Source organism: Ammospiza caudacuta, chromosome 7 (genome assembly GCF_027887145.1).
Source record: "Ammospiza caudacuta isolate bAmmCau1 chromosome 7, bAmmCau1.pri, whole genome shotgun sequence".
NCBI classification, from domain to species: Eukaryota; Metazoa; Chordata; class Aves; order Passeriformes; family Passerellidae; genus Ammospiza; species Ammospiza caudacuta.
In genome coordinates this window covers 3,186,930-3,211,167 of record NC_080599.1, presented here as the reverse complement: position 1 = coordinate 3,211,167, position 24,238 = coordinate 3,186,930, and the positions used below count along the sequence as shown (strand labels likewise).

At 52.2% G+C, this 24,238-nt stretch overlaps 1 protein-coding gene across 1 annotated transcript in view; it reads right to left on the bottom strand.

Moving 5' to 3' along the window:
• Positions 1 to 439: 439 nt before the first annotated feature.
• LOC131560176 (zinc finger protein 664-like) overlaps positions 440 to 24,238 on the bottom strand; it is a 37,335-nt gene continuing 13,536 nt past the window's right edge. The window contains exon 4 of the mRNA XM_058808841.1: positions 440 to 977. Within this exon, the coding sequence (XP_058664824.1) occupies positions 440 to 977 (538 nt within the window). The remainder of the gene's footprint in view (positions 978 to 24,238) is intronic.

Sequence of the window (24,238 nt, the reverse complement as noted above, 5' to 3'; positions counted from 1 at the left end):
TAAGAATAATTTATTGGGAACAGCAATGAGATAAGGAACAAACAGAAACAGTAATAATATTGATAGCAGAAGGGATAAGAAAAACTGTTTACAGGGAAAACCAATACATCAACAACAGGCTCTTCCTGGCCATGCATTTCCCCTGCCCGGAAATTTCACCCTTCTCCTCAGAGGGAGAGAGAGACAGTCCCTTTCCTGCCCCTGCAAATGACCTGAGGTAGGAGCAAATGTAATGACAAGGCCATGGCCAGACGCTCATGTTCTTCAATCCCACATCATGTCTTTGGCAAGGACAGGAAAAGGGACAGGTGTCTTCCCAGATGGATCACAGGGAAAATGGATCACCAGGGATCTTCCCAATGTGGGCCCTCCAATGGGGGATGAAGCCGGAGTGGTGCATGAAGCTGTTCCTGTGTTTCTGGAATTTGTAGGGCATCCCTTACTGGTGCCTCCGTTGGTGTCTGGTCAAGGCAGAGCTCTGGGTGAAGCTCTTCCCACACTGGGGACACTCGAAGGGCCTCTCCCCAGTATGGATGCGCCGGTGGGTGATGAGGGTGGACTTTTGCTTGAAGCCCTTCCCACAGTCAGGGCAGTGGAAGGGCCTCTCATCTGTGTGAATCCGCTCATGCAGACGGAGATTTGAGCTGGTCTGAAACCTCTTCCCACACGTGGGGCACTCGTAGGGCCTCTCCCCAGTGTGGATGCGCTGGTGGATAATGAGGTCGGAGCTGCGCTTGAAGCCCTTCCCACAATCAGGGCAGCAGAAAGGCCTCTCCCCAGTGTGAATGAGCTGGTGCCTGAGGAGATCAGGGCTTGTCCAAAAGCTCTTCTGACAATGGGGACACTTGTGGGGCCTCTCCCCAGTGTGGATACGCAGATGGGTGACAAGGGCAGAGCTGCAGCTGAAGCCCTTCCCACATTCCCCACACTCATAGGGCCATTCCCCAGTGTGGATCATCTGGTGGCAGAGCAGGGTGCTGATCTTCCTGAAGCTCTTCCCACACTCCAAGCACTTGTGGCGCTTCTCCCCATCCTGAAGCTGCTCATGGACAACCAGCTCTGAGCTCTGGCTGAAGGCCTGTCCACCGTCCTGGCTCAGGGAGGGTCTTTCCTCCTCAGAGCACCCTAGGCTGGGTTTGGAGGCCCTCTTCCTGCAGGATCTCTGGGGATTTTCCTCCCCATTAGAATTCTGCACTGTGGAGTCAATCAATACAGCCTCTTCAATGAGGTTCTGCCAAGGAGATTTTTCCTCCCTGGTCTCCATCATCACCTTTTTGTCCGGGGAAGGAAGGGCAAGGAGAAGATGGGATTTGCCTCCATTCCAGAAGGAAGGGGAAGGAGATTCCCCCAGTGCATTCCCAGCAGGACGGTCTTGGCAGCAAGGTTGTCCTGCAGCCGGGGGCTCTGCTGGGCTGGGAGATGGAGCAGGAGAGAGGGTGAAAGGAGCACTGACTTCCTCCTCACCTGCCTGGGTGTCCCGGGGCTCCTTCCTCTTCCTCGCAGCCTCCTCCTCCATCCAATCAAGGTTTGGGAATGGGAAATCCTGTTCTGGGAAGAAAACAAAGGGTGCGCACATTGTCTTTTGTTCTGGTTTGAAGCCAAACTTGGGGGAGAGTCTAAGTCGGAGTTACAATTTAAGAAGAAAATTTAGATCAGGGCAATGATACAGAAACACTGCCTTAAACTGACAGAGTCAGGATATAACCTGACACCCTGGTAGTCAGGGTGGTGGCAGCAGTCACATTAAATGGTGGCTTCAGTCCTGTTGGAGTGATCAACGTGATTCTGTCAGAGCAGTGATCCCTTAAAAGGGTCTGGTCTTCCTCTGAAGGTCCAGTGGTGGTTATGGAGATCTTGTCTTCTGGCAATCCAGTACACAAGCTGCTCCTGGTGTAGCAAGGCTCAGCTTATATCCAGGTAGGAATGCTTGGATCCTCCCCCTGGGCGGAGCATGCCAAAATGGGATGATGGAATTTTATAAGTCCTGCAGTGACACTCAATGGCCCATTAGCAGAAGGTATCTCCCCTGGAGGGCGTTATCAGGGGTGAGTCATGCAAGAGATAAAGAACACTGCCCTGCCTTTTTATAGCAGTTGATGAAGATGGGGATTGAAAACCTGCATTTGTTTACATCTTGCATGGCAACCTGAAACAGTGGGGTAATCCCTGCTCAGGGGGTGAATAACCCCCACCCTGGGAAGGCAACAGACAGGGGACAATGTCACACTTGCCCTGCTCCAGGGGAGGTCTCTGTCCCTGTCCCTCCCTCTCTCCCCCTTTTTTCTTTCTTTCCATTTCTCTCTCTACCTCACATTTACTGTTCAATAAAATGCATTTTGGATTTGGTCTCATTAGCACCTTCCTGGCTGCAGAGGCATCTCTCTAATAATTTTCTTAACCAGATTGTGACATTGTTTTGGCACAGTGAGTTTAGGCACTGTTCTCTGACTCCAAGTGCATTTGACAACAGCATGGTTCCCTCCAATTAGGATGGTTGTGGTTCTCTCTGGAAGAACTCTTGGAAACTTGGATGCAGCTTCCTCTGAACGACTTATGGGAGAATTGATGAAGAAAATAGGTGTTGTGGGTGGCCCATGTAAAGAAAATATTTTGTTGTCCTTCCTTGAAAAGTTTGTTAAAATCGCTGGAGGAAAGGGAGAAAATGCTACCAGCCAGACTGACAAGGTTCATTCACCCCACAATGAGGAACACAAGGCTGCGGAAAGTCTCACAAGAACCCCAGCTCAAGTAGCTAAATTCCAGAATAACTTCTGAATTCACAGGCTTGGGGGCTTTGCCAAATGGGAGAATATTTTTTCTCTTTATCCCTGTCAGCTTTGTGACAGCTACACAGAGTTTTCCCTTCCTTTTCATAATCTGTATTGGGCCGAATTTCTACTTTGCTCTTATTGGAACCTACCAGCAGCTGAGCTGGAGCTGTTCAGGAACTGATCAAACTTGGAATTGCCACAAATGGCTTCTATTTTTGGTTTATTCATGTTTGCAATTTATTTGTGTTTCATCACATATGACTTGTGGGAAAAACAAGTATTCATCAAAGCGATTTATGCAGAGTCAGGTTTGATTTCTACCAAATTTATTTTGTCCAGTGCCCAGGGGAATCTCCCATCCTGTCTGCAGCTGCTCCCACAGGGATGTGAGGGCTGATCCCAGAGCCCTAAGGGTCACAGTCAGGGCTGCCCTCAGGGAATGCTTACCTGGTATTGAGGGACAGGGTGGGAGCACCTGGATCTTGGAGCACCCAGCTGCCCCTCATGTTTGGAGGTGCCTGAGGAGGGCTGGGACGATGCCAGGGACATCCTGCAGTGACATACCCCCTGTTCTTTTCTGGGTGAGCTCAGTCCCAAACCTGACCCTGACCCTGGTCTCAATCTCACTCCCTGTTGAGACACACTCACAGTTCTGTATTTAATCTCATCCCAGTGCCAGACTTGTCTAGCCCCAGACCCAATCCCAACCCCAGCCCAAAGCCAATCCCATGTGTAGCCTTCCAGCCCCTTCCTAAATCCTCAGCCCCAAACCAAATCCCATGCTCTTCTGAGGGTTTGGAGGGGTGTCTCTGTCCCTCTGACCCCGCTGATGTTTGGATGGGGTCACACCAGGGCTGAGAGGGACAGAGACCACCCCGACCTCCCCAGGTGTGAGAAGGTGGGAGAGACCCCCCAGCCCCGAGCACCCTCAGTGGTGAGAGGGACACAGAGCTCCTGGTCCCCAGCCCTGCACAGGCATTGCGTGAGGCCAGAGGGATAGAGACCCCCCAAGTATCCCCCAGGGCGAGGGGACAGAGAGCCCCAAGCATTCCCTGGGCTGAGAGAGACAGAGACTGCCCCGAGCACCCTTTTCAAGGAAGGACAACAAAATATTTTCTTTTTCACTGGTCAGTCATAACAGCTATTTTCTTCATCATTTCTCCCATAAGTTCCCCAGGAGGAAGGAGGGACTGTTTCCAAGACCTTCCAAGTTTCCAAGAGTTCTTCCAGAAAGAGCCACAACCTCCTCAGAGAAGGGAACCATGCTGTTATCAAAGGCACTTGGAGTCAGAGAACAGCGCCCTGATCTCACTGTGCCCAAATAATATTGCAATATTGTTAAGAAAATTGTTACAGAGTTTCCTCTGCCCCAATTAAGGTGCTAACGAGACCAAATCCAAAATGCATTTTATTGAACAGTAAATGTGAGGTAGAGAGAGAGATGGAAAGAAAGAGAAAAGGGGGAGAGAGCAAGGGACAGAGGCCTCCTCTGGAGGGAGCCAAGTGTGACATTGCGCCCTCTGTGTGTGTGCCCTTCCCAGGGTGGGGGTTTTTCACCTGAGCCAGTTTGGGTAAGGGGGGTGGTGTTCACTCCCTGAGCAGGGATTACCCCACTGTTACAGGTTGCAATGTAAGATGTAACCAAATGCAGGTTTTCAATCCCCATCTTCATCAACTGCTATAAAAAGGCAGGGCAGTGTTCTTTATCTCTTGCATGACTCACCCCTGATAACGCCCTCCAGGGGAGATATCTTCTGCTAATGGGCCATTGACTGTTGTCCAAGACATTTCTCCACAGAAATCCTTTCTTTCGGATTTCTGTGTCTTCTGGAGGCCAGAGGCCTCAGAAGACAAGGTAAACAATTATTATCAGAAGCTGTGGAATGTAACAGGAGTTTCCTGATTGTCTCATTTTCTATGTTTATAATTAAGGGCCAATCACAAAGTGTAAGGCAGGGGACTGAGCCCTTGGCCACAGCTTTGTTGTGGATTCTTTCTATCTACCTAGCCTAGCCTAGCTGCTCTGCAAACCTCTCTCTATATTCTTTTTAGCATAGTTATAAGGTATTCTATATAATATATAATAAATAAGCCTTCTGAATCAAGAAACAAGATTCACCGTCTCTCTCTCACCAGCTGCGACCCACTCAGGTGCAGTAATAGAGTGTCACTGCAGGACTTATAAAATTCCATCATCCCATTGTGGCATGCTCCGCCCAGGGGGAGGAACCAAGCATTCCTACCTGGATATAAGCTGAGCCTTGCTACACCAGGAGCAGCTTGTGTGCTGGATTGCCAGAGGACAAGATCTCCATAACCACCACTGGACCTTCAGAGGAAGACCAGACCCTTTTAAGGGATCACTGCTCTGACAGAATCACGTTGATCACTCCAACAGGACTGAAGCCACCATTTAATGTGACTGCTGCCACCACCCTGACTACCAGGGTGTCAGGTTATATCCTGACTCTGTCAGTTTAAGGCAGTGTTTCTGTATCATTGCCCTGATCTAAATTTTCTTCTTAAATTGTAACTCCGACTTAGACTCTCCCCCAAGTTTGGCTTCAAACCAGAACAAAAGACAATGTGCGCACCCTTTGTTTTCTTCCCAGAACAGGATTTCCCATTCCCAAACCTTGATTGGATGGAGGAGGAGGCTGCGAGGAAGAGGAAGGAGCCCCGGGACACCCAGGCAGGTGAGGAGGAAGTCAGTGCTCCTTTCACCCTCTCTCCTGCTCCATCTTCCAGCACAGCACAGACCCCTGGATGGAGGACAACCCTGCTGCCAACACTGTCCTGCTGGGGATGCACTGGGGGAATCTCATTCCCCTTCCCTTGGGCACACAGGCAAATCCCATCTTCTCCTTGTCCTTCCTCCCCCACACAAGAGGCTGAGGATGGAGACCACAGAGGACAAATCTCCTTGGAAGAACCTCGTGGAAGAGGCAGTTTTGAGTGACTCCACAGTGCAGAATTACAGTGGGGAGGAAAATCCACGGAGATTCCAAAGGAGGAGGGGCTTCAAACACAGCCCAGATTGCTCTGAGGAGGAAAGACCCACTCTGTACCAGGAAGGTGGACAGACCTTCAGCCAGAGCTCAGAGTTGGTGGTCCATGAGCAGCTTCAGGATGGAGAGAAGCTCCACAAGTGCTTGGAGTGTGAGAAGAGCTTCAGGCAGAGCAGCACCCTGATCTGCCATCAGATGATCCACACTGGGGAATGGCCCTATGAGTGTGGGGAATGTGGGAAAGGGTTATGCTGCTGCTCTGCCCTCACCACCCACCTGCGCATCCACACTGGGGAGAGACCCTACGAGTGTCCCAAGTGTGGGAAGAGGTTTCGGACCAGCTCCCATCTCCTCCAGCACCAGCGGATTCACACCAAGGAGAGGCCATTCCTCTGCCCTGACTGTGGGAAGGGCTTCAAGCAAAACTCCCACCTTGTCACCCACCGGCGCATCCACACTGGGGAGAGGCCCTACGAGTGCCCAGCCTGTGGGAAGAGGTTTCAGAGCAGCTCCAATCTCCTCCTGCATGAGTAGATTCACATGGATGAGAGGCCCTTCCACTGCCCAAACTGCGGGAAGGGCTTAAAGCAAAACTTCACCCTCATCATCCACTGGCACATCCACACCAGGGAGTGTCCTATGTGTGTCCCCAGTGTGGGAAGAGCTTCACCCAGAGCTCTCACTTGACCAGACACCAACAGATTCACTGGTAAGGGAAGCCCTGCAAATGCTCCAACTGCAGGGGGAGCTTTATGCCCAGTTCCAGCTTCATCCCCCATTGGAGGTCCCACATTGGGAAGAGCCCTGGTGGTCCATGTTCTTCATGATGCCACCTGGGAAGACACCTGTCCCTTTTCCTGCCCCTGCCAATGACGTGATGTGTGATTGAAGAACATGAGGGTCTGGCCACGGCCTTGTCATTACATTCACTCCCACCTCAGGTCATTGCCAGAGGCAGGAAACGGTCTCTCTCTCTCTCTCTCTTCCTGAGGAGAAGGGTATTCTTTCCAGACAGGGGAAATTGCGGCCAGGCAGACCCAGTGAGTTGTGTTTAAGTTTTCCTTTTAAACAATTTTATTTATCACTTTTGTTATCAATATTGTTTCCGATCCATTTATTTCTTATCTCGTTGCTGTTCCAAAGAAATTGTTCTTATCCCAACCCGGGATCTTTGCCTTTCGTGCTTTCCATGGGAGGCAAGAGGGCAGCGAGGGCAGTGCAATTTTAGCAGGAGCAGGAAATTGGGGAATCCCATTCCTGAACCCTGGCCCATGGAAACCGAGCATCCCAGCTGGTGCCAGCCCTGGTGGCCATGGCAACAGCCTTGGGAGCAGGTCCCTGGCTGTGGCTGTGGGAACCTCTTCCCTCTGGTGCCCAGGGACAGGAGGGGAGGGAACGGCTGCAGCTGAGTCAGCGCAGGCTCAGGTTGGATGTCAGGAAAAGGTTTTTGGCCAGAGGCTGCTGAGGCCCTGCCCAGGCTCCCCAAGGAAGGGTCCCAGCTCCAGGGCTCTCTGAGCTCCAGCAGCATTTGGACAGCGCTGCCAGGCCCAGGCTGGCATTGTTGGGGTGTCCTGTGCAGGGCCAGCAGTTGGACTGGAGGATCCTGATGGGTCCCTCCCAGCTCAGCCAATTCTGTGGTTCTGGGATCCCATGAGCCTGGGGATGGGGCTGCAAATGGTTGCCATGGCAACGGCTCTCGCTGCAGGCCTGAGCTGGTGTCCATGGCAACCACCCCCTGGCATGGGATCTCCATGGAGCTGCCAAGGGACTGACCATAGCAACAGATGTCTGGTGATGGTTGCCATGGAAACTAACCATAGCAACATGATGGGTCCCAGTGATGGTTGCCTGCAAAGGATCAGATTTGTCACAGGCCCTCAGAGGGATTCCATGGGAACTTTCCAGGAATCTCCAGGCTCTTCCAGAGCTGGAATGTCACAGGCAGAGACAGGGGCTCCATGGACACCTCCCAGGGGTTTCTGGGATGGTAAAGAGCCCTGTGGTCAGAGCCAGTCACAGCCATTCCATGGTGACATCCCAGGGGACCTTGGGCTGCAAAGGCGCCGATCTGTCACAGGCACTCACGGGTGCTCCACAGTGACATCCCAGGAGTCCCCAGGCTGGCAAAGAGCTGGGATGTCTCAGACACTCACAGGGGTTCTTGTCATGGGCACAATGGGAGCTTCAGGCAAAAGCTTTCTTTCTTTATTTGAGAAACTCCTGCTGAGTCATGACATGGAGAAAATACCCCCAACAGCCGCCATGGATCCTCAAACCCCTGCAGGGCCCCCAGAGTTCTACAATTCCTTCTAAGAGAGGAGACTGGGAGTGGCTGGATCCAATCCCAGCCCCAGAATTTTTCAAAGGTTTATATGCAAAATATTTAACAGGTGGAATTCAACTTTAACCCAATTTGTCCCACAGGATTAATAATGGAATGCCAGATAAATTTATATAAATATGGCTCTAGCTGATTCTGATCATGATTGGACAGAAAGATCTTTACCAGAGTTATTTACTCCACAGTTCAGAAGCTATAACAATTATTATAATAAAGTACTCTCGGAAGCAGTTTTGAAGTCAACAGGGCCTGTCTGGAGTTGTTGGAGCCCATTGCAGGCAGACCCTTCTGCGCCAGCAGGAACTGCCTTTCCTGTGCCATGAGCAGGGCAAGTCCCACTGCAGGAGAAGCCCCAGGACAGCCCCAGCACAGGGAAGGCCTCGGGCACAAGGGCAGAGTGCCGTGCTGGGAGCTGTGCCCGGGAGAGCCTGAGGCACCAAAGGCACCTTGGCAGCAGCAGCTGCTTGCAGGCCATGGCCAGAAGCCTCCCTTGGCAGCCCGGCCTGTTGGCCACCACTGCAGAGCTGCTGCCTCAGGGCTCATTCCTGGCTGGGCTCTGAAAAGCCACTTCTGCTCCAGGAGCCTGACTGGGAAGCCATTGGCCCCAGCACCTTGGGGACAAGATATTAATGACAAAATTCTTCATGGCAGCAGAGCCAAGGCAGGGGCAGAGGAAAGGGCAGAGCCAGGCCCAGGGGACAGGGCTGCCATGGTGATGGCTGTGAGGTCACTGCCCCAGCAGCAGCCTGGCTGCCCTCAGCAGACATTCTGGGCAGAAGCGTTGTGAGGGCACCCAGCACATCAGAGAACACCGAGCACGGGAATTCTGTCCTTAGGGATGAGAGGGTTTCACTGGGTCAGGTTGCACAAAGTTCCTGCTCTTGCACAATTCCTGGGATTGGGCATCCACTTCTCTGGAAATACACTTTCTCATAATTGTAAAATATTTCCTCCTTCTAACAAATGTAAATCCATACTCATTCAGTTTAAAGATATTGACCCTTTTTCTGTCTTGGCAAGATTTGAGAGAAAATACCTTTAACCACTGCTTCTCCATTTTCACAGACCTGGGAGAGGACACAAAAATCTGTCAAGATGGGGTGTGGAGACCTCTTCACGTAAGCATCAGGGAGAGGCTGAGGGCTCTGGGCTCAGTGGTATGGAGACTGAGGACAGAACAGGAGTAGCATGGGAGGGATGGAAGGGTGGTTCCACAGATTCTGGAGCTTTTCTTCATGGAAGATATAAGCATGAGAAGGAAACAGTGGCACCAAGGGAACATAGGGAGGCCCAAACTGGACACCAGGAGAAAGGAATTTCCCTTCCAGGGCAGGGCTGTGGTACCCCACATCCCCAGCAGGAATCTGGAGCAGCTCAAGGCTCTGTGTGGGCAGGCAGAGGCAGGCAGGAAGCAGAGCTGTCAGCAAAGGAAGGGCCCAGCCTGGTGGGGCAGCCGGGGAATGCCGACAGCCTACAGGGACAGAGGCGCAGGGCAGGGACACCGTGGGACAGCCTGGGCTGCACAGGGCACAGGGATGGGCAGCAGCTGCAACACAGCCCTGCCAGAGCCAACTTGGGCAGCACTTTGGCCATGGCTGCTGGCCCTGGGCCTGAGGCAGGAGCAGGAGACAAGGGACCCTTGCAGGCCTGGGGCCTCATTGCCTCCTTGTCCCTGCTCAGCAGCCTGGCAGGGGCTGCCCCACGCTCCTGCCGTTGGCATTGCACATCCCCACATGCCAGTGCCCATCCCGGGAAGAGCCCTGAGCAAGGAGGGAGGGACAGGATCTGCCTGGCCAGGGGCTGGGGCTCAGGCCTTGGCCCTTTGCATTCCTGAAACACAACCAGGTTTTGCTCAGCACCAGAGGCCCCTTTGTCTTGCTTGTCCCCAGGTGCCGTCACTGCCTCCAGTGTTCTGCTCTAACTGGAACCTGGGGACACTTTCTCAGTTGTGTCCCTGACAGCGATCACTTCAAAGTACAAGAAACTTCAGTGTTTCAATGTCACTGACTTCTTGAGTGTTCTATGAGATCACAGAACTGGCTGTGATGTCACGGAGTAGGGTGTAATGCCATAGAGCAGACTCTGCCATCATAGAGTGTGGCTTTGTGGCATCAGAGAGTGGACTGTAACATCACCAGGTGGCTGTGTAACATCATAGAGGAGGCTGTGACATCACAGTGTAACTTTGTGACATAGAAGTCTTCTGTGACATTACAGCACTGTTGTATGACATCACAGGGTGACATCATAGAGTTGGCTCTGTGACATCACATTGGCATTGTGTCATCTCTGGAGGCTTTGTGACATGAAAGGGGCAGTATGACATAACAGAGATATCCATGTGACATCAAGGTGGGAGTTGTGATGTCACAGGTGTTGTATGATATCACAGAGATAGCTATGTGACATCCCAGGAGGCTGTGCAACATGACAGGTGGTTCTATGACATCACAGGGGCTGTGTGACATCACTGAAGAGGTCACTCTGCCCAAGCCCCCCTCACAGTTCCCCCCAGAGCAGTCCAACCCTGCTCGTGCACAGCGGGGTCCCCTGTCCTCCCGGGTCCCCCCGCCCCCAGCCCCGCAGCCTCCCCCAGAGGATGTTCCACGAGATCGACCCCAGAGCCTGACACGGGGACAGGGGGCCGGGGCCCTGGGGGTGGCACAGGGGGACAGGGACCCCCCCGCCATGTCCCTGTGTCCCCCAGGGCCAGAGCCTGGGCCAGGGCTCCTTTACCCTGGTATGAACGAGAGCTTGAGAGCGCTGAAAAAGTCCCCAGCAAGGGATCAGCAATAACCAGATTTAATATTAAGGGACACGGAACAAAGTTCATTGGCAAGAGTCACTCTGCGCCTGACTTGACAGTTCAGGCACAGAAAGGAAACAAAGCAACAACAAAACCAAACCAAATCCAGGCAATCAAACGAGAAATGAACTGAGAACTGTCCCTGTCTGTGTGCGTGACACAAGGACAGTAAGGGCAAGGATAAAAGGAATATGGCTTAAAAGCTTAAAAGACCTCAAACTTAAAAGGACTTATCTTATAGTTTATATTTAACTGATACAGTCAAGTTCACAATTTAGCAAAAGAAAAGCACTTAACAGTATTTAACCTAACTGAAAACCTATGTTAGAAATTTAACAGAGGAATAACACTTCACAATATTCCACTTAGCCTATAAGTTACATTAAACATAACAACTTAGCAAAAGAACAACTCTTAGCAACATTTCACTTAGCTGAGACTTCATGACTTTACCTTACCTACAGGCCGGACTCACAGCTATTCAAGGCACCCCAACCCCTCAGAGAGGAGCATTTCTGCCACATTTCCCCAGCACAGGCACTCCTGTGTGCACAAAGACACCAACAGTCAGTGAAAGGCACCTGTGAGAAATTCACCTGAGGGCAGGAAATGCTCACTGTGGATCGTTTGGCATCTCCCCAGTGGGTGAAGGGTTGAGCCTGGAGGAGTGGGGGCATTGACCCAGGCTCCAACGTTGTTCAGGATCCCCGAGTGCAGCAAACGGGAGAGTTCCTGGCTGGGAGAGGCCCCACTCAGAGGGAGTCGCTGGCCCAGGAGAGCTCCAAGGGCTCCTTTTGGAACGCTGTTTGCAGGGCCCCAAGAGAGGGGCTGCAGTCCCAGCAATGGCTCATCCTGGCCACACTTGGCACCAACAGCTTTCTTTGGCAGTGTGAGAACAGCAATGTTGTGCCACGGAGGGAACAGAAACAGTTCCCAGGGCTGCTCCTAGAGAAACCAGGAGCTGGTTAGGCAGCAGCAGTGCCTGGAGCAGACAGTGTTTGTGATGAGCTACAGAGGAGCTGAGCCCAGGGGCTGCTGGCCAAGGCTGAGGCCCAAGGACCATTTCTCAGCTGGCAGGGTGGCCTGAGAAGGGGAGGGGGGAATGCAGCAGCACAGGGCCCATGGAACCAAGGGACCATTGTGACACTGCGGGGTCCTGTGAGACTAAGGGACCAATCTGACAATGTGGGATCTCATGGAATCATGGAGACCACTGTGACATTTCTGGGCTTCATGGAACTGAGGGGGCTGTACTGACACTGTGTGGCTCCATGGAGTGTAGGAATCATTGTGACACTGAGAGGCCCCATCAAACCAGGGGTCCATTGTGACACCACGGGGACTCATGGAGACATGGAGACCATTGTGACACTTTGGGGTGTCATGGAACCAAGGGGCTATTGTGACACTGCAAGACTCAATGGAGTCAAAGGTCCATTGTGATGTTTCAAAGCCTCATGGAACCATGGAGAGACCATTAAGACACTTCACAGCCTCATGGAACCAAGGGGCCATTGTGGTCCTGGGGGTCCCCACAGAACCAAGAGGACCATGGTGATACTGTGGGGCCTCGTGAAACCAAGAGGCTTTTGTGACACTGCAGGGCTGCATGGAACCAAAGCTCCAGGGTGACACAGAAGGGCCTCCTGTCATCAATGGTCCATTGAGACATTGTGGAGCCAAAGGAGACCATTGTGACACTGCAAACACCCAGGGTCCAAAGGTCCATTGTGACATTGCAGGGCTCAAAGAACAGAGGAGTCACATGACATTGTGGGCCTGGGGAACCACGGAGACCATTGTGACACTGCAAGGCCTCATGGAATTGCTGGGACCCCTAGGATCGCTGAGGGGCTGTAAGGAATCAAGTGGCCATTGTGAAAATACGGGGCACCATAAAACCAAGGGAATGCAGAACAGGTCTGGCTGGTTTGACCTCCCATGGACTGCCTGACTGGTCCAGCTCACCTTGGCATGTTGAGGGTCTCTTCTCATCTGCTGCTGTAACACTGGGGCTCCATTCTTTCCTTCCTATGGAAAAGATCTGTCGTTCTCCTCCAGGCATCCATGTCCAGAATTGGGATTTCACCTACGAATATCCTTATTTCCATTGATTGTTCCCATAGAAATATTGCCAGGACAAGTCTTTCTGGAAGTGGTTTCTCAAGGATCACCTCCCATCTGCCCCCGAAACACTGGGGAAGGCTCCATGCTTTCCTTTCTATGGGAAAGAATTGTGCTGCTTCTCCAGGTGCCAATGGCTGAGATTGAGATTCTACTTCCAAAATTCCTTAAATCCTAAGACTGCTCCCAGACAAAATTTGCCATTCCTGATAAGTCTGGCTGGCCTTGGACTAGTGAGGCTCTCACCTGCCTTCCAAACACTGGGGCTCTGTGCTATGGAAAAGAACTGTCCTTCTCATCCAGGTGCCCATGGCCAAATTTGGGTTCCACCTCCAACATTCCCTGTTGTAACAGACTGGAGGAGATTGTTGGCTCTAAACATTTCATGTGTCAGGCAGTAAGGGGCAGGTCCAGCCTTGCCCTGCCCTGGAACGTCAGCCCTGCCCTACCCTGGAACCCCAATTCCCCCAGAGCCTCTATCCCAGCCCAGCAATGGCTGCCAGTCCCTGGCACAGCACAGGCAATGCTCCACAGCCACCTCTGCAGCCCCCAGCCCAGCTCTTGAGGGACCAAATGAGCTCAAGTTCCACCTGCGGGAAGGGCCCAGGGAGACCAAGGGGTATTTCAGGCTGACCCCAAGGCAAGCACACATCTTGGCCCTACCTTCTCTTGGAATTTCCATCTGAACCGTGCTGGAATCCAGGAGTTGGTAACTCTGTCTGTGCTTCTCTAAATCTTATTTTTATTTTCCTCTTTCTAATTCCCTCTTCTCACAAATTTTTATTAACTTAAAATGCAACAGGCTTGGAGTTTGTAAAGTTGAATGGGCCAAGGTAATGTTATGAGAAGTGTTTCTTGTTGATTTAATGTTATATTAAACCATTTGCCAAAATTTCTCTGATTTTTAAAGTTCCCAGTAAAGGCTGTTTTCCTCTTTTGAGCTCTTGAGAATCTCTTGTTGGTATTTCTCCAGTGAGTCCAAATCAGAAGACACAGACAATTGTAATTTCTTTTAAATGTCTCCTTGAGTGAGTTGTTTTGGGAGATGGCAGTAAGGGCTTGTGTGTCCTGCTTGGCACAGCCCAGGCAGGTCTTTCCCAGCCACATTCCACGCTCCATTTCCCAGCTGGAGCCGCTGGTGCCTCTGAGTTGTGCTGCCCCAGCCCCAGGGATTCTCTCCTTGTCTGCCCATTACCCCACGGTCTCTGGGCAGGGATGGCCTCAGTGGGGGCTGCTGACATCCTCAGCACCTTGGAGGCTGCTGCTGAATTTTCCTGCTGCAGAGGCTTGTTCAGCCTTCAGCTCTTCAGTGCAGGAATTCAGTGTCCCAGGGCTCATTAACATTCAGAACACCTTACAAGCCAAGCCTCTGGGAGTCATTTGATTTAAGTGTTCTAATCTTTTGTGATTGATTAGTCAGATTTCAGAAGCCAATTCAATGTGAATACCCTGAGATTAAAAAGACAGCAAGAAAATTTTTTTTAGGTCCTGTGATTTTTTTTTTCACTAGTAATTCATTGACATGTGCAATCTTCAGACTGAATCCAAGTACCTCCTCATGCAGTTTGAATGGATATGAAAATCAAGACCCTTCATGGCTGACAATCAATCAGACTCTGTCCCTACCCCAACCCCACCATTTCCCCCATCCAAGCCCTGGCACTCAGAGTAGCCTTGTGCAAATCTGAGCTCCCTCCAGCCCACACTGAACCTAGCCAAAAGACCACAGTTGAACAGGATACAATTTCATAACAGTCACACAATTAAAATAACAATCACACAATTACAAACTCTTCCCTGAGCCATGTGCAACGTCCCAGCAGGGTCTGATGAGTTCACCATTCACAAGCGTTTTCCATACTAAAATTTATTTCACACAAACATGGTTCTCTGATGCATATAAACACAATGAAGTTCTTGTATCAGGATTCTTGTCCCGGAGTGAGGACAGAACAGCTCGAACAATTCCTGATTTGCAAAGCTGTCAGTGCTGGATGGAGAAGGGAGGTCAGGCTGCCCTTGGTGTTGAGGAAGTGCTGAAACCAGCCTGAAGGAAAGAACTGGCCTTCTCATCCATGTGCTCATGGGCTGAAATTGGGATTATTCCCCCAAAATCCCGTAAATCTGAGATACAGAATATTTATATCTGAGATACAAGATATTTATTCTGTTGCTCCCAGATGAAAGCTGCCAGGACAGACAGATCTGGCTGGCCTTGGCCTCTAGTGGCTGCTATTTATCAGCTCCTGGAAGACTGGGCTCCATGCTTTCCTTCCTGCTTTCCTTCCTGTGGAACCATGATGACATTTCAGGGCCTCGTGGATCCAAGGGACCATTGTGACACTGTGTAGCCTTGTGGAACCAAGGACATCTTTGTGGCTCTGTTGGGTCACATGGTCCCCAGGGGCCCATGTGAAGCAGCAAGGTTTTGTGGAGCCAAGAGGCCATTGCTGCATTTCAGGGCCTTGTGGAGCCAAAGGGCTGTTGTGATCCTGCGGGGCACCGTGGATCCATGGAGAGCATTATGGCATTGCAAGGCCCCATAGAATCATGGAGACCATTGTGACACTGTGGGGCCCCACAAAACCAAAGGGCCACTGTGATCCTGCAGGGCCTCTTGGAAGCATGGGGCCATGGTGACACTTCAGAAGCAAGGAGAACATTGTGAAACTGCAGAGCACCATGAAACCAGGGGCAACATGGAACAGATCTGGCTAGCTTGGCCACCCAGGGCCCACTTGACAGGCCCAGCTGATCTTGGAATTGAGGGCTGCTTTTCATCAGCCCCTGGAGAACTGGAGCCCAGTGCTTTCCTTCCTATGGAAAAGAACCATTTGTCCTTCCAGGTGACCACAGCACAAATTGAAACTCCCCTCGAAAATTCCCTGTATTCAAGGATTGTCCCAGACAAAAGCTGCCAGGACAGAGAGCTCTGGCTGGCCTTGGCCTCTGGTGGTCACCTCTCATCTCAAGGAAGCCCTGAGGAAAGTATGTGAACAGCTTTGACTGCTGGGACATCACTGAGTATCACGCTCTTAAAAACTCAGATGCTCTTCTGATTATGTGTCTTTTTTTCTTATTGTGTATTATGTGTGAAGTATTTTTTTCAACTAAAATATTATTCTTATCAATTTCCCAGAGTTATCTGAAACAAAACAGCTCATCTACATATGACTCCAGGTCACCTGTATAAGCAAACACAAGAAACAATCCAACAGGAATTATTTGTCCCTGCTCCCATCTATCACATCTCTGGAGATGGAGGTGCAGCCCCAGCACTTGGCAGGGCTCAGAGGCTTACAAGCTCAGCTCCCACACAGAGAACTGGCAGACCCTGGGCTGCTCTTCTTGGTCTCTGCATGCTCAGCCATGCTGAGATGGACACTGATGGTTTTGGGCCAGGCTCTCTGAGCCCAGCCCAGCTCCCTGCAAGCTCTGCCAGCTGTCCTGAGCTCTGGGCAGCACCAAGGGCCTCTCCCCAGCCCAGCCCAGCCGGCTCTGGCCCCACAGCTCTGCTCAGGCCAGGCTGCTCTGGGCACTGCCCCACGGCCTCAGCCCCTGGCAAGGGCACAGCAGCAGCTGCAGCTGCCACAGGACTTAGCCCCAGCCATGGGGGAAGGTGCTTGGCCAAGGCCAAAGGAGGCTCCCTGGCTGCCCTGCTCTCCTCTGCAGGAGATGCTGAGAGCTCTGCAGCCCCTGCTGCCATCCCATCTGCCCAGGGCAGCACAAGAGCCCTGGCCTTGGGGCCCTCAAGAGCTGCTCCTGCTCCAGGCCCAGGGTCCATGCCAAAGCTGGGGCAGCCACAAAGCTGTGCCCATTTCTGTTCATTGCTGCTCTGATGGGGATGGATCCTCATCCCCTTGGAGGTTGCTGATGGATTTTATTACTCCAAAGGCTTCTTCTCTCTTGAGCTGTTCAGGAATTCAATAGGAAAAGTTCTTAAATGTTTGTTCAAATCACCCAAAAAAGAAAATCCCTTGAAAATAATGCAAGATTTTAATTCTACTGTTATATAGACAGATTACAGAAGTGTATTCAAAGTGAATATACTATATTGAAAACAATGCAGAGATAACTGTTTTGTCCTGTTTTCCTGTTTATAGGTTGGTATCAGCAATCCCCAGTTGATATTGGCCCCCAGTTCCTTCTAATGCAGTTTGACTAGATATGAAGATCAAGACCCTCCATGGCTGACAATCAATCACACTTTGTCCCTATCCCCTCCCCACCATTTCCCTGATCCAACCCCTGAAACTCCTGTGGATCAGGAATGGTGTGTCCAGCAGGACCAGGGCAGTGATTCTTCCCCTATGCTCAGCACTGGTTGGGCAGCACCTCAAGTGCTGTGTCCAGTTCTGTGCTCCCCAGTTTAGGAAGGCCATGGAGGGGCTGGAGCGTGTCCAGAGAAGGGCAGCAAGGCTGGTGAGTGATCTGGAAAATGAGTACTGTGAGGAGCAGCTGAGGCAGCTGCTGGGGCTCTTTATCATGGAGAAGAGGAGGCTCAGGGGAGACCTCATCATTCTCTACAACTTCCTGACAGGAGGGTGCAGCCAGGTGGGAGTTGGGCTCTTTTCCTTGGGAACAGTGACAGGACAAGAAGAGACAGCCTTCAGCTGAACCAGGGGATGTTTAGGCTGGACATTAAGAAATAATTCTTCACAGAAAGGGTGATTGGGCATTGGAATGGGCTGCCCAGGGAGGTGGGTGAATCAGCGTCCCTGGAGATGTTTAAGGAAAGACTGAATGTGGCACTCAGTACCGTGGTCTGGGTGACAAGGTGGTGTTGCGTCCCAGGTTGGACTTGATGCTCTCCAAGGTCTTTTGCAGCCTAGTTGATTCTCCGATGATTGTGACCCTGCAGGGCCCTGGGGAAGCAAGGGTCCATTGTGACACTGCAGGGCGTGGTGGCACTAAGAGGACCATGGTGAGAGTGTGTACGACATGGCAACAAAGAGCCAAGAGGCCATTGTGACACTGTAGGGCTGAAGGGAAGCAAGGAGTCCATTGTGACAGTCTGAGTCCTGATGGAAGCACGGAGGCCTCTGTGACGCTGTGGGGCCTTGTGGAACCATGCAGAGCATTGTGAGAGAGTAGGACCTGGTGTCATGATGGGGCCATTGTGACACTGCAGGGCCCCATGGAACCAAGGGCCCAGGGCTGCTCCACAGGGACAGATGGAATGAAGGAAACATGTTTGACACCGTGGTGGCCCTTGGGACCAAGAGGCCACTGTGTCACTGTGGAATCAAGGAGAGCATGGCTGCACTGTGAGACCTCAGGGAACCAAGGATCAATTGTGACACTGTGGGGCCTCGGGGGACCACGGTGCCATTGTGACACTGCAGGGCACAAGGATCCAAGGGACTTTGTGACACCAAGGGGTCCAGTGGAATCAGAGGGACATTGTGAAACTGGGAGGCCTCATGGAATCATGGAGACTATTGGGACATTGCAGGGACTCATGGATGCATGGTGTCACCAAGCTGTGTGTGAGTGTGGATCTGCTGTAGGGTACGAGGGCTCTGCAAAGGGCCCTGGAAAGGCTGGATCCAGGAACCAAATCCAACAAGGTGAGGTGTAACAAGTCCAAGTGCCGGGTCCTGCACTTTGGCCACAACAACCCCTGCAGTGCTACAGGTTGGAGACAGAGTGGCTGGAGAGCAGTCAAGCAGAAAGGGACCTGCAGGGACTGATGAAAAGCAGGCTGGACAGGAGCCAGCAGTGTGCCCAGATGGCCAAGAAGGCCAATGGCTCCTGGCCTGAATTAGGAATGGTGTGGCCAGCAGGACCAGGGCAGGGATTCTTCCCCTGTGCACAGCGCTGGTTGGGTAGCACCTCGAGTGCTGTGTCCAGTTCTGGGGCCCCAATTTAGGAAGGACATGGAGGGGCTGGACCATGTCCAGAGAAGGGCAACAAGGCTGGGGAGGGGTCTGGAACACAAGACCTGTGAGGAGCGGCTGAGGGAGCTGAAGTTGTTTATCCTGGAGAGGAGGCCCAGGGAGACAAGGCGGTGTCAGGGCACAGGTTGGACTTGATGATCTCCAAGGTTTTTCCCAACCTTGCTGATTCTGGGATTCTCTGAAGCCACCCTTGGAGTAGTTGCAGGATGAGCCCTGGGCCTCCTCTTCAGAAGCTCCAGCAGCCCAGGTCCCTCAGCTTCTCCTGCCAGCCCCAAAGCACCTCCTGTCAGTCCTGCAGAGCCTCTGCAGCTCCTCCTCACTGCCCAGAACAGGGAGCCCCAGAGCCAGACACAGCAGCCCAGATGTGCCCCCCTGGCCTGGGGTGCATCTGGCAAGGGAGCAGCACCAGGCACTGCAGGAGCCTGCAGACAATTCCTGCAGCACTTGTAGGATGATCCTGCTGCTCAAGGGACGTTCCCATGGTGCCAAGTCAGGAACTGCAATGGAGAGTGGGGCCAGAGAGGAAAGGGCATACAGGGATGGGCTGTTTGCAGGGGAGAAAACAGGGCTGGGCAAGAGGGAGAAATCTGGAACAAGAAAGAGGAGAGAAAGCAAAGGTGAAGCAGAATACTTGCTCAGGGCAGTTTGGGGGTGGCTGCCAGGCAGCCCTGGCTCTGAGCAACAGTGTCTGCAGTGGGACAGGAAACTCCCATCTGATGGGAGCAAACTTTCTGGCTGACTGCAGAGGCCAGTACAAAGCTGAGTGGTTTCCCTTCTGTCCCCCAGGCCTTGCTGGCCCCAGGGGCTGATGGCATTTTTGCTCCCTCAGGTTCATGTCCCCACAGCAACAGCATGGGGGTGCTCCCGCTGCTGTGTACAATGCAAACAGGGGCTGCTGAGCCAGTGCTGCTGTGTGTATGCCTGCAAGGATGGGGCACCTGTGTGAGCTGGGGGAGAGGCCAGGGCTGCAGAGGGGGGATGTTGTTGGCAGCTCCATGAGGACAATCTGGGATGCTGCCCTGAGCTGTCCTGCACACTGGGTATGGATCAGCCCCTGCTCTGCTGCTCCTTCCCGTCTGCCCCAGGGCCCTTACAGAGCCCCAGCCATGCTGTATGCCCCCAGTCTGCCCACAGCTGGCCTGGGGCTGCTCACGGGGGTTTTCTGTGCTGAGCATTGGCCTGGCCGTGTTCCTGAGAGAGCCTGGGCAAGGAGCCTGGAGCCCCCATGGCCTGGCCTGAGGCGTCAGCGCTGCCCCAGCAGTGCCCATGGCCTGTCCCTGCTGCAGCCCCGGCACTGCCACCCCCAGGGCTGTGCCCGGCCCCAAGAGCACTCAGGCCCTACAGCAACATCAGGGCCACCACGGCAGCAGGGCAGGGCCACAGCGGCAGCACTGGCAACATCAAGTGCTGCTGCTGCTGGGCACAACTGCTGGGCCAGCACTGCTCTGCCCTCAGCTCTGCACACAAACATTGCTGCTGCAGTTCCAGAGAAGGCAACAGAAGGGCATCTCTGCAGAAAACTCTGCTGGGACATCCTTTAGTTAATTTAAATGCACCTAGACCTCATTGACACAGTCTGTGGCCACAGGGAAGGTGAAGAGAAACAAAATGAAAAATGGCAAAAACAATTATATTTATTAGTGGACAAGATTAAAAAAGTAAAATAAAAAGAGAAAGAAGCCCCAAAATGAAACCAACAAGAAAGATCAAAGATGACTTTTATTTCAAGTGGTTTGCAGAAATTGGCCAGCAGTTTAATGTGTCTGAAACCATCCAGTCATCAGTTTCCACACTGCAGCCTTGAGCTCCTGGTTCCTCAGGCTGTAGATGAGGGGGTTCAGGGCTGGAGGCACCACTGAGTACAGAACTGACAGGGTCACATCCAGGGATGGGGAGGAGATCGAAGGGGGTTTCAAGTGAGAAAACACTGCAGTGGTGATGAACAGAGAGACCATGGCCAGGTGAGGGAGGCAGGTGGAAAAGGATTTTGTGCTGTCCCTGCTCAGATGGGATCCTCAGCACAGCCCTGCAGATCTGCACATAGGAGAAACCAATGAATACAAAACACCCCAAAAATAAACAGGCACTAACAGCAAGAAGCCGAAGTTCCCTAAGATATGATGTGGCACAGGAGAACTTGAGGATCTGAGGGATTTCACAGAAGAAATGTCCCAGAGCATTCCCCTTGCAAAGGGGGAGGGAAAATGCATTGGCCGTGTGCATGAGAGCATTGAGAAAGGCACTGCCCCAGGCAGTTGCTGCCATGTGGGCACAAGCTCTGCTGCCCAGGAGGGTCCCGTAGTGCAGGGGTTTGCAGATGGACACGTAGCGGTCGTAGCACATGACAGTCAGGAGGAAATACTCTGCTGACATGAAGAACACAAACAAAAAGAGCTGAGCAGCACATCCAGTGTAGGAGATGTTCCTGGTGTCCCAGAGGGAATTGTGCATGGCTTTGGGGACAGGAATGCAGATGGAGCCCAGGTCACTGAGGGCCAGGTTGAGCAGGAAGAAGAACATGGGCGTGTGCAGGTGGTGGCCGCAGGCTACGGCGCTGATGATGAGGCCGTTGCCCAGGAGGGCAGCCAGGGAGATGCCCAGCAAGAGGCAGAAGTGCAGGAGCTGCAGCTGCCACGTGTCTGCCAATGCCAGCAGGAGGAAGTGTCTGATGGAGCTTCTGTTAGACATTTGTTCTGTCTTGGCATCAGGATCTGTAAAAAAAGTAATCATGGAAAAGTTGTGCTTGAAGAGGACTTTAAATATCCCAGCACAGCCTGGAAGCACTTTCCCCCCACTGCTTTCCCAGGGCTCTGGTGCTGGGAACTGTCCCTGCGAGCAGCTGCTTCCCTGTGCCCCGGGCTGGGCACTGCCAGTGCTGCCAGAGCCCAGCCCAGCCCTTGGGGCTCAGCTCTGCCCTGCAGACCCCTCCCAGCTCAGGCACTGCCTAGGGGCAGCTCTGGCTCTGCAGGGTCTGATACGAATGTCAGATCAACCCTGAGGAGGCTGGAAAAGTGACAGTGATTCTGCCTGTGACAGGCCTTGTGCTGATTTCTGTCACTTATTGGTTTATTCACATCTGAGAGAAATTTCTTCATTATCTTCACCCAAACTAACAGATTTATATCTTTGGGCAATTACCATCAAAGCAGCCCAGGTCATTAGATTAAAAAAGCAGTATTTTCCCCTTTTATGCAGCCCCTTTCTTGCTGTGCACCCTGTATTTGGAAATGTTCTGCAGGTAATTGCCTTGCATGGAGCAATCCTGAACCATGCAGCATCCTCCCCACATCAGGAGAACACTTCCAAGCCTTACCAGCTGTCTCCTCCCACCCAGATCTTGTCCCCCAGTGCTGGGAGCAGCTGCCAGGGCTGGCTGAGAGCTGTCCCTGGCAGGCAGCAGAGTCCCTGCCCCAGCACAGTGCCCTCGGCTGCAGGACCCTGGTCTGCAGGACAGTCCTGGGCACCCCTGGCTGCTCTGCACAAGAGACAATCAGAGAATGTACTCACAGAGTCTGTAGGCATTGGGATGTTCCAGCTTTAGGAGATGGCTCCAGGAGCTGCAGCTGCATTGTCCTGCAGCCAGAGGTTCCTGTGCCAAGGGCTGGCAGTGATTGTGCCCCAGGCACTTCTCAGCACCTTCCCAGCCCTGACTGATTGAAGCTCTCTGTGCCTCTGTGCTGTGCCCGGGCTGGCTGCAGGCAGTGTCCCAGCCCTGCTGGGCTGTGAGAAGAGCTGCTCATCAAGAGAAATGTGCTTTTGAAGCTCTTCTTGGTTACCAGGAGCTGCCTCTGTGCCAGGAGCCTAGCCCAGCTCTGCAGCACAGACACAGCACAAGGACTTGAATGAGCCTCTGGGACTTTTTGCTCAGGCCTTGAACATCAGTCTCTGAGAGGGAGCTGAAGAAACCTCTCCAGAACTCCAAGGCAGAATCCAACTCCAATGTTTCTTGGACTTTTAATGGGTCCCACTGAGGGACACGACTGAGAAAGTGTCCCCAGGCCCCAGGCAGAGCAGAGAACTGGAGGCAGTGATGACAGGTGGGGACAAAGAGAAGCCAAGTCTTGGTGCCTTAGGGCACAGCAGGGTCTGTGCCACCAAGGGCTGTGAGGAGACACCTTGTCCTGAGGCACTGGGGCCTCCTGGCACAGCCCCAGCCAGGCTGGGCACTGTCAGCCCCTTGTCCTGCCCTCAGCATCCCCCCTAGCCCACATCCCAGTGGCCTCAAGGATCTGCTGGAAGGAGTCCTTTGGGAGCCTTGCTCAGGAATGGCCCTAGGGGCTTATTCATTCTCACTGCAAGGACTGCGGGTTTTTCAAAGGACTTTGGGTTTGGCTTTTGCCTTGGAGTCTCTGAGAGGTTTGTGCAATCATGGCCTCCAATTATCTGCTGGAATTAGTCCCTGGAGAGGCTTTGTCAATAACACCACTCAGTGGGGCTCCTTAATACTTCAGGGTACTTCAGTTATTAAAGCTACTTGGTGTTTCCCTTTTGATACAGACTCTGTGAAAAAGATTGTGCGGTCCCTGCCTCCAATATCTCCTTTAATTAGTCCCTGGAGGGTCTTTATTAGTAATGACACACAGTGGGCCATTTATGCTTCAAGGTACTTCAGCTATTTTAAGGTATTTAGTGTTTCCTTTTGGATACAGACTGCAAGAGATTTGTGCAATCATGGCCCCAGTTATCTGCTTTAAGGAGTCCCCTGAGAGCTCTGTACTGACACTCAGTTGGGCTCATTAATGCTTTCAGATACTCAAGGTTTTTAAGGTACTTCGAATTTTCCTTTGCACTCTGAATCTCTGAGAGGTGTTTATTCCAATTCTGGCCTTCAATTCTCTCCTCCAAGTAGTCCATGAGGAGCCTGTGTTGGCAATGGACCTCAGTGAAATTCATGCTTTGAGACAATTTTGTGTTTTCTTCTGACTTTGACTCTTGGAAAGGTTTGTGCAATCTCCTCTCAGGCCCTGAGGTTCAAGATCTCAGCTCCAAATGCACCACAGGGCTCATTAGGATCAACCTGACAAACCATGGTTCTGCCTTGATTTCCCTCTGCTCTTATGCAGTTCATCAGGCAGATTTCCTTTTACAATTGTGGAGAAATATTTCAAAGAGCTTTTAAGTAATATGTAATCCTATTTTAAAGAATGTATTTTATTACTGTTCTCTTTGGAGAAGGGCTGATTGGAGCATTAAGTGATTTATATTGATGTAGGGGTGCTCCTAAGGAGGTCTGGCCAGGTCAGTGAAGTTGTACCTTGGAGCTGACCCAGTGTGGACAACCTTGCCTC